The following is a 14,904-nucleotide window of genomic DNA, read 5'->3' as shown; positions in this document are numbered from 1 at the left end:
CTAGGAAGTTCTTCTTTACCCAACGTGTGGTGGACACCTGGAATGCGCTTCCAGAGGACGTTATAGGGCAGAGTACGGTACTGGGGTTTAAGAAAGGATTGGACAATTTCCTGCTGGAAAAGGGGATAGAGGGGTATAAATAGAGGATTACTGCACAGGTCCTGGACCTGTTGGGCCGCCGCGTGAGTGGACTGCTGGGCGTGATGGACCTCAGGTCTGACCCAGCGGAGGCATTTCTTATGTTCTTATGTGCATTCACCATGTGTTCCTTAATAACAGTTTAAGGAATTTTTCCCTAGAAATATGCCCATTTCATTTTTAAACCCAGCTACATTAACTGATCTGGCAAGGAGCTCTAGACTTTAAGTATATGTTGAGTGAAAAATATTTCTCCTATTTATTTGTAGGAAAAGTGAGAAAGTGGAAATATGAAAGACATTTTAATACCTGCACGGCATAAATGTACAGGAAGTGGGCTTCTCATTTGAAAGAAAGCCCTAGAAACCGAGGCATTGGATGAAGGTGAAAGGAGATTGAATCAGAAGTAATATACAGAAATACAACTGTAGAGAAATGGCCTCCCAATTGAGTTGATACAGTTGAAGACTATATCTACATTCAAGAAAGCATGGGATAACACAAAGGATCTCTAAGGGAGAAGGAAAAATGGTAGAGATTAGTAGATAGTATGGTCTGATAGATTGGACAGTCCATGTGGTTTATACCTACCATCATTTAATATATTTCAAAGTTTATCTCTTTTCATGATAAATGGACTTGCCATGCCACTGGGGTTTGCTTGCATTTGAGAAGCTGAAAATTATGCTGTTGTTAGTTTCACTATCAACACGGCCTCCCGAGGTTGACAGGTTTCAGCGGAGATGTCAGACTAACAATATACCATCCATCTGGGCAGTGTTGGAGGCACATTTCAGGAAATAACAGTGACAACATCAAATTTATGCTACGCAGAAGAAAAGCCCGGCACTCTACTTCTATATTCTGCCACGAAAACTTGATGATGTTCATTAATTCACTAGACTCGAACATGAGTCAATGACACTTAATAGTACAGAGAAATATTCTAGAAGGAACCCATAATCTATCATATCAAAACCCATTATAATATTTAAAGCAAACACAAATATAAATAAAACAAGGACAGATACTATCAATGAGTGAGTACAGTAGTGGTTCAGTCCCCCAGACTGTTGAGAATCAAGCCAGAATATAGAGTTGAACTGAAGACATGGGTTGATTTGAGATGCAGCTACATTTTCAAATGTTCCCTAATAGAAGTCAAATTAGTTATTGGTCCATAACTAGCGAGTACAGATTTATCTAAGATATTGTTTTCAATATTGACCAAACTACAGCCAATTGAAATAAAAAATGACAGAAATTTCATCCCTTCAGAAAATTTCAATTACTATTGTCAAAGATAGAGTCCTCTTTCAGAAGAAAATTGAATTGGAGGCTTAATCTTCGGATATTAAATTTTCCTAAAATACAATTAACTAATCCTTCAGACTTGTTTAAAAAATATTTGATGGAAAATCTTCAATTTACCTCCTAAATGATTCCACCAATAAACAGATTATATTACCTACCGAAAAAAAGAGAGAATTCACAAGAAAATCAACAAGAAATGGAACAACGAATTGACCTGAATAATTTGACTGATTTATTAGAAAATTCTCAAGAAGAAATCGAATATCGAGGAACTTTGGTCATTTCATTTGTCTTTGAGTGGGACCTGAATTTAATTATGAAGGCCTTTTTTTTTTTTCCCCACAGTCCTTTTATGGGACAAAAAATTAGAATATTCCCAGATGTTACTAAAGTAACACAGGACCGCAGAAAGCTATTCTTAGTTATGCAGGAAGAAGATGTAAAAATGGGAGCAAATTTTTTGTTATTCTATCCATGTAAATGTCAGATAAAATATTCTGGTATAAAATATATATTTTTTGAACCAGAGCAGCTTCGAACTTTTTGGGATGTTAAAATGAATGCAATAGAGTTGTAAAAGAAAGGAAGGCCGGTTTTGTACCGTGTTAAGTTTTGTTTGTAACCAATTTTCCTATAGTGAGAGGTCTCTCTATCTTTCTTACTTGTTTCTCCATGGTTGTTGTGTGGTCTAAGGAAGAGTTTTGGATATTGTGTTAATGTTTTTATGATTTATAGTTTCTTATGTTTTTTCTTGAATATGATTTATAGTTTCTTATGTTTTTTCTTGAACTTTTGATGACAAATCATATATACTCTTTAATAATTGTGCTCTATATTACTGTGACAAGAGGATTCTTGTATTTAATTTGAAATGCAAATAAATAAATAAAAAATAACAAAATGAACATCCCAGCGTACAATAAAACACTGATTAGGTATGTATACCAATTTAGAAATTTACCTTCTTCATTTTTTAGCAGTCAGAAGCCCAGAATCAAGTGAACAGGTAAGAGACACTCAATGAAGCTACATGGAAATACCTTTAAGACAAATAGAAGGAAATATTTTTTAATGAACAAATATATAAGCTCTGAAACTCATTGCCAGAGGATATCTTATGAGTTTATCTTGTTGGGCAGACTGGAAGGACCATATAGGTCTTAAGCTGATGATATCTACTTGTTTACCCTGGTTCTTTACATTCCTACCCTTGTAAATTTAAACATTTGTCTATAATATTTGTCTTGCATGTATATCTTTACAAGGTCTCCATATTAGGGACCGTTGCTTAGCTATATCTATACAATGTCTGTATCGGAACCCGCCTTGGTATTAGGCAGGAGATAAGTATAATAAATAATGTTAGTTTTAAGCAGTGGTGATGGTAATTATTAGAAAAGATCAAATACCAGTAACTTGTAATGATATAATACTTGCTAGATGTCTATCCATGGCCTCTACATGAATATAGGGATAATTTGCAGCAGCTTTTGCTAACACCTGCAAAGAAGAATTATCACTGTTGACCTGGAATATGTTGATCAGAAAAGCTGGTTTAAATAAGGGAAATGAGTCCTCAGATAATATCTTCAACCCAGCAGCCTTATTCCTCCAGGGAAAAAAATACAGTATTGTGATCACCACACATAAGGTGTCTGTAATTATGTTTCTTTCTTAATATGTGCCTTTATCTTCCATCTTAGAGTCCCTTAACTGACTCCGTATTGCATTTCTGTATTACATTTTTCTCCATTTATCTCCCTCCTCTATATAACCCTTCACTCATCCTGTGTTCAATAAACACCTATAAATCAGTATCTTGCCCACTGTATTACTCTGTATCAAGCTTCTATAAGATGCACCATTAAAAAATGACTGTTATATCATAAGATGAGGTACATGGGAGTATGAATGGAGCTGACTAAAAGCTCTTGAATTGGGCATTTGGGACTTAGGCTGTTTTTGGTTGATTATATGTTGTTAGTGTAGACGTAGTGGTGGTCTAGACGTTTAAACAGCAGAACGTAGAGGCAGGTCATTTTTTTTTTTTTTTTTTTAATAATGGACATTTTCCCTGCTTCTACTTTCAACGTTTATGGCCTTAGGCCAAAAGGGGACTTAGACGTTTTTTAGGGTTTTTTTTTATTATGCCCCTCCACTTCTTTTAAAACCAATAGGAGCAAATATTTTTTTCACTCAGAGAATAGTGAAGCTGTGGAATGCGTTGCCAGAGGATGTGGTAAGAGCAATTAATGTAGCTGGTTTTAAAAAAGGTTTGGACAAATTCCTAGAGGAAAAGTCCATAGTCTGCTGTTGAGACAGACATGGGATAGCAGCATGGAATGCTGCTACTATTTGGGTATTTGTCAGGTACTTGTGACTTGGATTGGCCTCCGCAAAGAGAGGATACTGGGCTAGATGGACCACTGGTCTGACCTAGTAAGGCTTTTCTTATGTTCTTAGATGAAAACACAGATCATGCCCATTATTAGAGGGAAATACAGGTCCTGCAGCAAAATCTTCAGGATTCTCATTAGCAAATTTTAGCCATTGCTGGGATTCCATATAAGCAGTCAGATGCAAATACAGTTGCAGCTAAGCCTGTGTGAGCAGTGATAAAGGTATCATAATTTTACCTATAGAAGGGGGGGGGGTCACTCATACTGTTAGCTTCTAACCCTTATTCCTCTTGCAGGGCTACTTCAGGGGGGGTAGTTGGAGGTTCTAGGGGGTGGTGACAGGAAGGAGTAGGGATTCCTCCTGCTGATTTTGGGGGTATTTCTTAGGGGGTTCCCTGCTGCAGCTGCTCAGTTGATCGCATTAGGGGTATTTTCCCACGATCGGCTGAGCCTACAGGACTCCCCAAAGTCACGGATGATCGGGGATTCCCTTGCCACAATCAGGCAGGTGCGATTCTGTAACACGGGTGCCAGTTAGAGAATCATGAGTTAGGTGGAGTTAGGCGTCCATCCGTTAGGGCAGACATGATTCTGTATAGGACGCCAGTGTGAAATTCTCAGCCACTTCTTAGGCATCTGCTGGGACCGGCGTCCTATACAGAATCAGTCCCAAAATGTCTAGATGGGTCATTTAAATAAAAGAGATAGACATCTTGTTGTTTTGAAAATGGACATTTTCTCTACTGGATTTATGGACGTCTTTCCCCAAACATCAAAACTCAGACTTAGACGACCTATCTGCTATCTGATTTACCAAATTGATCAAGAGGAGAAGAAAATGAATTGAAATTTAGAAAGCTTTTAAAGGCTTGATTTTTGGAGATGGATTATATGATTGCTAGTCCCTAGATATTCATAAGATGGGGGGGGGGGGGCAGAAAACCCCATTGTTCAAGTCTTGGCACTTGTATAAGAATACTTATTTATACCCTGGAGCAAATATTCATACGTTTTTGAGGATGTGAAATTGTAATTACAGGATTTCATCTATTTTTTTCTATATTGCCATGTTTTAAACTGTATTTCGCATCTATTCGTATGCTGTATATTCTTTTGCATTTTCAGTGATTTACAATGATGAGTGAATTGCTGAAAGATGAAATATAAAGATGGTTCTGGAATAATTCAAGATACAATAGTGTAATCCATTTGTTTGCCCAGATGCTGGCAAGGAGCAAGCAAAGTAATTTTTTTTTCTAGAAGACCAAGGTCAGGACCACCCTTCAAGCTGGATTCCTGAAGCAAACATGCACCAGACAATCCACTCTTACCTGTCTCTCCAAAATGATGGGAGACTGTATCAGATCTGTAATTTCCAAAAGTCAGCATTATTCTTCAGAAGGAGAAAAGAGGCACTCTCTTGAACATAAGAACATAAGAACATAAGCATTGCCTCTGCCGGGTCAGACCAGGGGTCCATCGCGCCCGGCAGTCCGCTCCCGTGGCGGCCCTCCAGGTCCATGACCTGAAAATGTTCCCTACCTAACCTAAAAAGTCCATACCCTATTTGCTCAGTGTCCTGTGAGGTAAACCTCTATCTGTACCCCGTTATTCCCTTCGCTTCCAGGAAGTCATCCAGTCCCTTTTTGAACCCCAGAATTGTACTCTGGCTTATCACCTCTCCGGGAAGCGCGTTCCAGGTGTCTACCACCCGTTGAGTGAAGAAGAACTTTCTTGCATTCGTTTTGAATCTGTCTCCTCTCAGTTTTTCTGACTGACCTCTTGTTTTAGTTGCCCCTGCTAGTTTAAAGAATCTGTCCCTCTCCACCTTCTCTATGCCTTTCATGATTTTATAAGTCTGTATCATGTCCCCTCTCTATCTCCGCTTTTCCAGGGTAAAGAGCCCCAGCCTGTCTAACTGTTCGGCATATGAGAGGTTCTCCATACCCTTTATCATCCTCGTTGCTCTCCTCTGGACCCTCTCGGGTATTGCCATGTCCTTCTTGAGGTATGGCGACCAGTATTGGACGCAGTATTCCAGATGTGGGCGCACCATTGCTCGATACAGTGGCAGGATAACTTCCTTCGTTCTGGTAGTGATACCCTTTTTGATAATGCCCAGCATTCTGCTCGCTTTTTTTGAGGCCGCTGCACATTGCGCCTCCGGCTTCATTGTGTTATCCACCAATACCCCCAGATCTTTTTCTTGGCTGCCTTCCCCGAGTACCCTCCCTCCCATCGTATAGCTGTACCTGGAGTTCCCCTTCCCTATGTGCAAGACCTTACATTTCTCCACATTGAAGTTCATCTGCCATTTTTTTGCCCACTCACTCAGTTTGTTCAGGTCGCTCTGCAGGTCTTTGCATTCCTCAACAGTTCTGACCATTCTGGAGAGTTTTGTGTCATCCGCGAACTTGATAACTTCGCACTTTGTCCCCGTTTCTAGATCATTAATAAATATATTGAACAACAGTGGTCCCAGCACTGACCCCTGCGGAACACCACTTGTGACCCCTATCCAGTCAGAGTAGTGCCCCTTTACTCCTACCCTCTGCTTCCTGTCTGCCAGCCAATTTTTGATCCATCTGTGCACGTCCCCTTCCACCCCATGACTCCACAGTTTCTTCAGTAGGCGTTCATGGGGCACCTTGTCGAAGGCTTTTTGGAAATCTAGATATACGATGTCTACGGGGTCACCTTGGTCCAATTGTTTACTTATCCCCTCAAAGAAATGCAGTAGATTCGTCTGGCATGATCGGCCTTTACAGAAACCATGCTGGCTTGATCTCATCAGATTATTTTTTTCTATATGCTCATTGATACCTTCCCTGATCAGTGATTCGGCCATCTTCCCCGGAACAGAGGTTAAGCTCACCGGTCTGTAGTTTCCCGGGTCGCCTCTCGATCCTTTCTTGAAGATCGGTGTAACATTCGCTATCTTCCAGTCCTCCGGGATTACCCCTGTTCTCAAGGACAGGTTGCAAATTTGCCGCAGTAACTCTGCTGTTTCATCTCTGAGCTCTTTCAGTATTCTCGGGTGGATCCGTGAAAGATTTTTTTTAACAACAGGCTACTAGGAGATATACAATATCTCCTAGTGGTAAAGATTTTCAGATGTTATAGAATCCTCTTTGTTGGATGGATTCAGATCCAATAATTCATATGTACTGGTCAGTTGGTGGGAGATGGAGCAAAATACAAATTTATTGCCCAAGAACAGGTCTTAAATCTCCTCTAGTGTGAGATTATTTTCCTAAGACAATCCTCAAGAGCGATCTTGATCTCTTACAGTGCTGAGCTTCCGGAAACTCTCAACCCACCTTGAACAGGGAGCTTCAAGGATTCAACATGTATGTGCACACTAACCTGTTTCCTTGACAACCTCTCGCTTTCATGTGCAGACAATTCAAACCCAAACTGAAACACATCCAGCAGTCCTAATACTTGGGGCTGCAAACAGCAGTGATGATCTTAAACCCCTGTATATTTATGGTAATTGCATTGACTAGCATAATAGGAAATACATGTATCATACCCTTTACTAAGAACAAAGAAATACTGTGGAAAGAGATGTTCATGATTCAGATATTTATTCAGTCAACATTTCCAAACAAAGTAATCCACAAATGCAATAGATGTTGCAGAGCCAACACAGTCCGTGTTTTGACTTATCCGCCTTCCTCAGGGATCCAAAGGTGTATAGTTATACGACAAAAACAAGCGAATATGGATATTCTCTAGGTTGAAGAGATCAGCATCTCCGCTAAAATGCGAGTAGGATACTCCTTCCACGGTATTTCTTTGTTCTTCGTCTTATCGTTTTTGCTGTAGTACTGTTGGGTTTCTTTTTGTTTTTTTTTGCCATACCCCTTACTCCCATGGTATATGATATTTCTATTCTGCTACAATAACAAGTTTTTATTCACCCTGAATGTTTTTCAACCCTTGTCCTTGCATAGTTCTGCAAATTCTTCTTCTTAGAGCTCTTTTCACCTCTTTATTTCGGAAACTGTATATCATAGGGTTCAACATGGGCATAATTACAGCATAGAACAAACCAAAGAGTCTCTCCCTTTCTGCTGAATAGCTAGAACGAGGCTGTAAATAAGTCAAAAGGGCCGTTCCATAGAAGATTGTTACAGAGGTGAGGTGAGCTGTACAGGTGGAAAAGGCTTTCTCTCTGCCCTCAGAAGTATTAATCTTCGCGATGGATGAAATGATATAAATATATGAGATAACAATTAACAGGAAGGGAAAGAGGACAAGTAGAACTCCAGATAGTAGGGTCATTTGACCATTGATGAATGTATCTACACATGCTAAACGCAAAACTGGTTGAATGTCACAGAAGAAGTGATTTATTACATTTGTCTTACATAAGGATAGAGAGAATACGAGACTGGTTCGACCTGCAGAAAATACCATCCCTATAACCCACAATGCTTCTGCCAGTTTGACACACTTCTCTTTGGTCATTACCGTTGCATAATGTAGGGGATTGCATATTGCCACGTATCGATCATAAGCCATGGCAGCAAGAAACAAACACTCACTGACTCCAAAAAATATAAAAAAATACATTTGGGTGGCACATCCCAGGATAGAAATACTCCTGTCTTCAATTAGTAGGGTCACGAGCATCCTAGGGACAGTGGTGGAGATCAAACAGATCTCTATGACAGACAGGTTCCTGAGGAAGAAGTACATGGGGGTGTGAAGGTGAGGATCCACTGTGAGTATCAGAAAGATGAGTACGTTTCCCAGCAGAGTGAGAATATAGAGAATCAAAAACAGAAGAAACAGGAAATGTTGTAATGGTAGAGACAAGTCTGAGAATCCCAGTAAGATAAGCTCAGACATAAGGGTCTGATTTTCTGGTATCATTTGTTTGCTCTGTTTCATCTGAAGAGGAAATAATGAAAAGATTTCAATATATATTATACTTGCAGCCTAGCAAAATTAATTCTTAGAAAATAACAAGAACAAGAAGTTTACTTTCTGGGATATATTTACCTGCATATGAAGGGGTGCTGAAAAGTTCTCAGCCCAACCAACCAACTTTCTAAATTCTGAGTGTTATTTTGTCACTGTAGCTGATAAGAATATTATCTTATTTCGTTAAGTGCCAATTTGCGGAAACAAAATTCTATGTTTGGGCTATGAACTTTTTAGCACTTCCTCATATACTGTATATGGTCTAAAAAAATGTAGACCTTTATCAAGATCCCCTTGTACTTTCTGACATGCATTTAGTGTGGATAAAACTCTTAGAAAAGTTTGATATTTACATATTCAGTATCAATATTCATATTCTATTTCAATAACGACTTATAACACCTTCATCTTGTTCATTGCAGAATTCCAAAACATATAACAAGAATATAACATATCTAAAATCAAACAAAAAAACCACAACGTACTTATAAAAATGAACTAGTAAGATATAGCATCAAACTTAGGGCCCTTTTACAAAGTTGCAGTAAGCCAAATGTTTATTTAAAATTTGTTATACTGCCCAATCAAGCCTTCTAGGCGGTGTACAAAAACATCAAAACAATACACCAAATAAAATACAATTTAAACAGAAACAGACCAGGGGAAATGACAATATGTAAAGACATTGACGAACGGGAAAAAAAGGAAAGAAGGGTTAGAACTACAATTGATAGAGAGAAAGAGAACACAAAAGGGAAAGAATGAAGAAGGGAGGGAGAACTGAAGGTGAAACCTTTCTTGAATCTAAGTCGTCCTTAAAAGGACAGTTTAAGTTGCAAAAGCATCAAGGAAGAGAAATGTCTTTAACTTCACCTTAAAATTGGCAAGAGTTGTTTTTTTCGCGTAAGTGATTTGGGATACTGTTCCAAAGAGAGGGAGCACTAACAGAGAAAATTGTAGGCCTCATTGTGATGATATGTTTCAATGAGGGGATGATAAGGAGGTGGGAGCTGTAGATCTTAACGTCCTAGTTTGGTTATATGGGATAAGCAAAACATGCCTTACCTCAAATTATATTGTAAGCTCTTCTGAGCAGGGACCATCTATTAAATGTCAAAATGTACAGAGTTGCATACGCCTTTCAGCTCTATATATATGATAAATAGTAGTAGTTACTGAGAGACCTGCAGCAATATTTGGATCGGCATATGCTACCCATGCATTAAAGAACTTTTTAAAAAATCTGTGTTTAGGCACTTAAATGTTGGCACCCAAATTCCAAGGTTCTATTCTATAACAGAATATCGTAACATTATAGAATATTATCTTAACACACAGAAAAGGGATGCCTAATTTGTATTGCCCTTTACAGAATTGACCTTTTTATTCTGTGATAAATATAACACAATTCCTTACCTAATCTATGAGTAAAAAATATTTAGCATGATTCTTACAATATATATTTAATACATAAAACTGAATAATGATTTGGTATGAGGGGCCACATAGAAACATAGAAATAGACGGCAGATAAGGGCCATGGCCCATCTAGTCTGCCCACCCTAATGTCCCTCCCCTACCTTTGCCCTGTGAATAGATCCCATGTGCCGATCCCATTTGGCCTTAAAATCAGGCACGCTGCTGGCCTCAATCACCTGTAGTGGAAGACTATTCCAGCGATCAACCACTCTTTCAGTGAAAAAGAATTTCCTGGTGTCACCTCGTAGTTTCCCGCCCCTGATGTTCCACGGATGCCCTCTTGTTGTCGTGGGACCCTTGAAAAATAAGATATCTTCCTCTGCCTCGATGCGGCCCGTAAGATACTTGAACGTCTCGATCATGTCTCCCCTCTCTCTGCGCTCCTCGAGCAAGTATAGCTGTAATTTGTCAAGCCGTTCTTCGTATGGAAGATCCTTGAGTCCCGAGACCATCCGGGTGGCCATTCTCTACACCGACTCCAGTCTCAGCACATCCTTGCGATAATGCGGCCTCCAGAATTGCACACAGTATTCCAAGTGGGGCATTACCATGGATCTATACAATGGCATAATGACTTCCGCCTGACGAAACCCCTTCGTATGCAGGCCACTGAAAAGTTCTCACCCAACCAAGAAGAGAAAGATGTAGAGCCATGAAACTTACAAGTTATTCCACACTTTTCTTGACACTTTTCATTTCAACGATATGAAATGAAACAAAATGTGTCAAGCAAAGTGCGGAATAACTTGTAAGTTTCATGGCTCCACATCATTCTCTTCTTGGTTGGGCTGAGAATTTTTCAACAGCCCCTCGTATTGTGATGTCATTATGCCTCATTCCACCAATGCCTAAAAGCCAGCCTTATCGGTGATGTCACAACGGCTTGGCTTCCCTTTACTTGTGCCCATTTACTAAATGCATTTGTCTCATTGAAGCGAAAGAAAAGTGAAATAACTTGTAAGTTTCATGGCTCCACATCATTCTCCTCTTGGTTGGGCTGAAAAATTTCAGCGGCCCCTCGTGCGTACATTGAATCTTTACCTGGTTTATCCAACACAATAACCTCTGCCTCCGAAAAGGACCTGAGCCAACAAATATTAAATACAGTTGGGGTTAATATCAGTCCCTCCAGTCTGGTTTTCATCCGCTCCCATATAGCGATGTAACTGAACTGTTTATAATTATAATTCTCTCTGCTGCGCTCTCAAAAGGTAGTGCAGATATCCCTTCAATGTACGTGTTCTTTTATTCATTTCTCCCTTCATTAGGTTTTTCACCAGATTTTATTGTGCTATACTGCTGTTGTAATTTTCGATCTTTGATTTTCAAAATGGAGTCTCGGCGTTTACTCTTGTCATGTGCGACGTGACTTTTATCATTTACTACTGTTGGGATTTGATATCACTGTTGATGTCTCTTTCTTTTTATGTTGTTTGTTATCCTGTAAACTCTTTTTACGGTTTACATTTTGTTACCATTGGCTCACGTGATTAACTTTGTTTTGATGCGATGAATCTGTCTTGTGAATCTCATGTATTTTTTACGCGGCTTTATAGGCCATTTAATAAGGTTTAGTACTCTACTCGTATATTCCAATGTTTATTAATGTGCAGTTAGACCAGTGGTCTCAAACTCAAACCCTTTGTGGGGCCACATTTTGGATATGTAGATACTTGGAGGGCCGCAGAAAAAATAGTTAATGCCTTATTAAAGAAATGACAATTTTGCATGAGGTAAAACTCTTTATACTTTATAAAACTTTCTTTTAACAGTTAAAAGGAAAGATATATAAACTATAAAGAGTTTTACCTTATGCAAAATTGTCATTTCTTTAATAAGATATTAACTATTTTTTCTGCGGCCCTCCAAGTACTCTATTTTTTCTGCAGCCCTCACATTTAAAGTTTAATATCTTTTCTTTCTCAAAACTGACACATTTCAATCACTATATTGAAAATAAAATCATTTTCCCTATCTTTGTTGTCTGGTGACTTTATTTTTCTGTGCTTTCAACTATGTTTCCAGGACCTTCTTGTCCTTTGTTTTTCTCTCCGTCTTCACTTTCTGCCTTACATCCATCTTTGACATTAACTTGTTCAATTTTTCTGCTTTCTTTTCAAAATCTACGTTTCCATGTCTTCCCTTCCCTTCCTATCTCTCTCTTCTTCCGTCCTATTTCCATGGTCTGGCATCTCTTTCCTTCCTTTCTCTCCCTCCCTCCTTCCTTCCTTTCCCCTGGTCTGGCATCTGTCTCCTTCCCTTCCCCCATGCCCTGGCATCTCTCCCTCCCCCTCCATGGTCTGATATCTCCTTTCCTTCCCTCCCTCTCATGAACTTGGCTTCTCTTGTTCCTCTACTCTCCCTTGTCTTCCTTCTCCTTCCTTCCCTCTCTTTCCCCAATTGGGTGCAGTAGCAACAGAAGCAGCATTTCCCTTCCCCCCTTTCCTGTGCAGCAGAAGCATTTCTCTTCCCCTTTCCCTCCCTCTCCCTTTCCCTGTACAGCAGCAGCAGCAGCATTTCCCTAGGCTCCCCCTTTCCTATGCAGCAGAAGCATTTCTCTTTCCCCTCCCCTTCCGTTCTCTTCCTTGTAGAGCAGCAGCGTGTCTGGCCGGCTCAGTCGATCGTTCCGAACGTTCAAAGCAGCGGGTGGCGGCTCCTCACGAGATCCGCGCCTGCGTCTGAAGCCTCTCTGATGTTGTGACGTCAGAGAGGCTTCCGATGCAGGAGTGGATAGCGCGAGGAGCCGCCAACCCGCGGCTTTGATCGACTGAGCCGGCCAGACACGCTGCTGCTCCAAAAGGAAGGGAAGGGGGAAGAGAAATGCTGTTTTGATCGCGTCCAGACTGCGCGCCACAAAATAGCACCTGGAGAGCCGCATGCGGCCCATGGGCCATTTGTTTGAGACCGCTGAATTAGACGCATCTCATACTTATAAAGTGTATTCCCTCCAGCATTTTCTTGATGCTGTACTGCATCTCACTACTTCTCTCTTTGCCAGTTGGGATGTTTCCTTACCACCATTTACTCGACCTCTACTCGTTCCTATCTCGCAGCAAGGGCTCCGAAAAACTACCGGCTGCTTAAGAGGAGATGGTAGTGGCTAGCCGCGCATGTAGCATTTTAGCGTGTGCTATTCCGCGCGTTAAGGCCCTAACGCACAGGTGTCAAAATCGGTCCTCGAGGGCCGGAATCCAGTCGGGTTTTCAGGATTTCCCCAATGAATCTGCATGAGATCTATTTGCATGCACTACTTTCGATGCATATTCATTGGGGAAATCCTGAAAACCCGACTGGAATACGGCTCTCGAGGACCGGAGTTCCCTACCCCTGCACTAGCATCTCTCTGCACGTGATGGCTTCTTTGCTATGGCTTATTCTTTGCTTGTGATTAATATCCTTGTTTACCTTGAGTAAATTACTTGTCTCTGTGTTGTTTTATCTCCAAGTTCTCTCTCTCTCAGCTTATTGCTCACCTTATTGCAGGACCTGTAAATCAATTTTACATGCTTTTTGTGTCTTGTAATTCATAGAGTTATAGGATACGCTTTATGCCTATGCATCTCACTTATTACTAATGTGCATTTAAATGTTTTCCTCATATGTTATTCTTCATGAATTCCTTCATTAACTATCAATATTATCTCCTCTGATCTCTCTCTGTGTCTGCTCTGGTATGTCCTCACTGGCATTTTCTCTGCTCCTGTTTGTTATCAGTGTTTGCTTTGTACAGTATAATCGACTTAAGTCTGTATTATTGTAATCAGTCCCGATGCCTTATCTCTTTTCTGTGCAATTATCTGCAGACTGTACTTGTACATTTTATAACTTCCTCTCACTATCCTCTTATCATGTATTATTTTATTGTCCTCTCTCCATATGCAGTGACATTTTCCTACCAGCATTTACACTGCATGTTAGCTTCCATTGTTTGTCTGGATTAATTGACATACTTTTGTCAAAGCTGTACTGTTTTCTCCCCACGTGTTTTCTATCAGCTTGTTAATCACTTTTTTGCAGGTCATATAAATTGACTGAACTTGCTTTCTTTGAGCTACATTGACTAACCCTCCGATCCGTGTCCGATCCATGGGCGATTAGAGGCAGGCCGACCAATTCGCCAACCATCTGCATGCAAATTGGGGCGATCAGAGGCATGCTTCAACCGACTGCACAGATTGGATTGAGCCCTGACAGTAGTGACAGGAGAAGCAGCCTCCTGTCACTGCTGTCAGGGCTCTGCCGTTTTGGGGTTTTTTTGCTTTTTTTTTTTTAGGCTGCAAAATATCAGACCTATTAAAAAAAAAAGAAAAAAAAAGCCTCCCTTGTGCCGAACACCCCCTCCCCATGCATGCCCAAACCAGCACCCACCCGCCAGGCCCACCTCCTCCCCGTACCTTTAAAACCATTGGGAGCAGGAGGGATGTTCAGTCCCTCCTGCTCCTGGCCTCCTTCGACAACGAGTGCAAGCCTTAGGCCTCGCCCCGATGCATCATGTGATGCACGAGGTAGGTCCTAAGGCCCTGATTGGCTGAGGCACCTGAGGCACCTCAGCCAATCAGAGACTTCCTTAGGGAGGAGTCTATGAAAGTCCCTGATTGGCCAAAAACAAGGGAAGAGCCAATCAGTGCTTAGGCCCCAC

At 40.6% G+C, this 14,904-nt stretch overlaps 1 protein-coding gene across 1 annotated transcript; it reads right to left on the bottom strand.

The window, feature by feature from the left end:
- Positions 1-7,769: 7,769 nt before the first annotated feature.
- On the bottom strand, positions 7,770-8,771 carry LOC117349631 (olfactory receptor 10A4-like). The gene has a single exon (XM_033923223.1). It carries the CDS (start codon positions 8,751-8,753, stop codon positions 7,770-7,772), a length of 984 nt encoding a protein of 327 aa, XP_033779114.1. The 5' UTR covers positions 8,754-8,771.
- Between the last annotated feature and the right edge of the window lie 6,133 nt (positions 8,772-14,904).

This window comes from Geotrypetes seraphini, chromosome 16 (genome assembly GCF_902459505.1).
Source record: "Geotrypetes seraphini chromosome 16, aGeoSer1.1, whole genome shotgun sequence".
Classification (NCBI taxonomy): Eukaryota; Metazoa; Chordata; class Amphibia; order Gymnophiona; family Dermophiidae; genus Geotrypetes; species Geotrypetes seraphini.
This window is presented reverse-complemented; position numbering and strand designations above follow the sequence as displayed.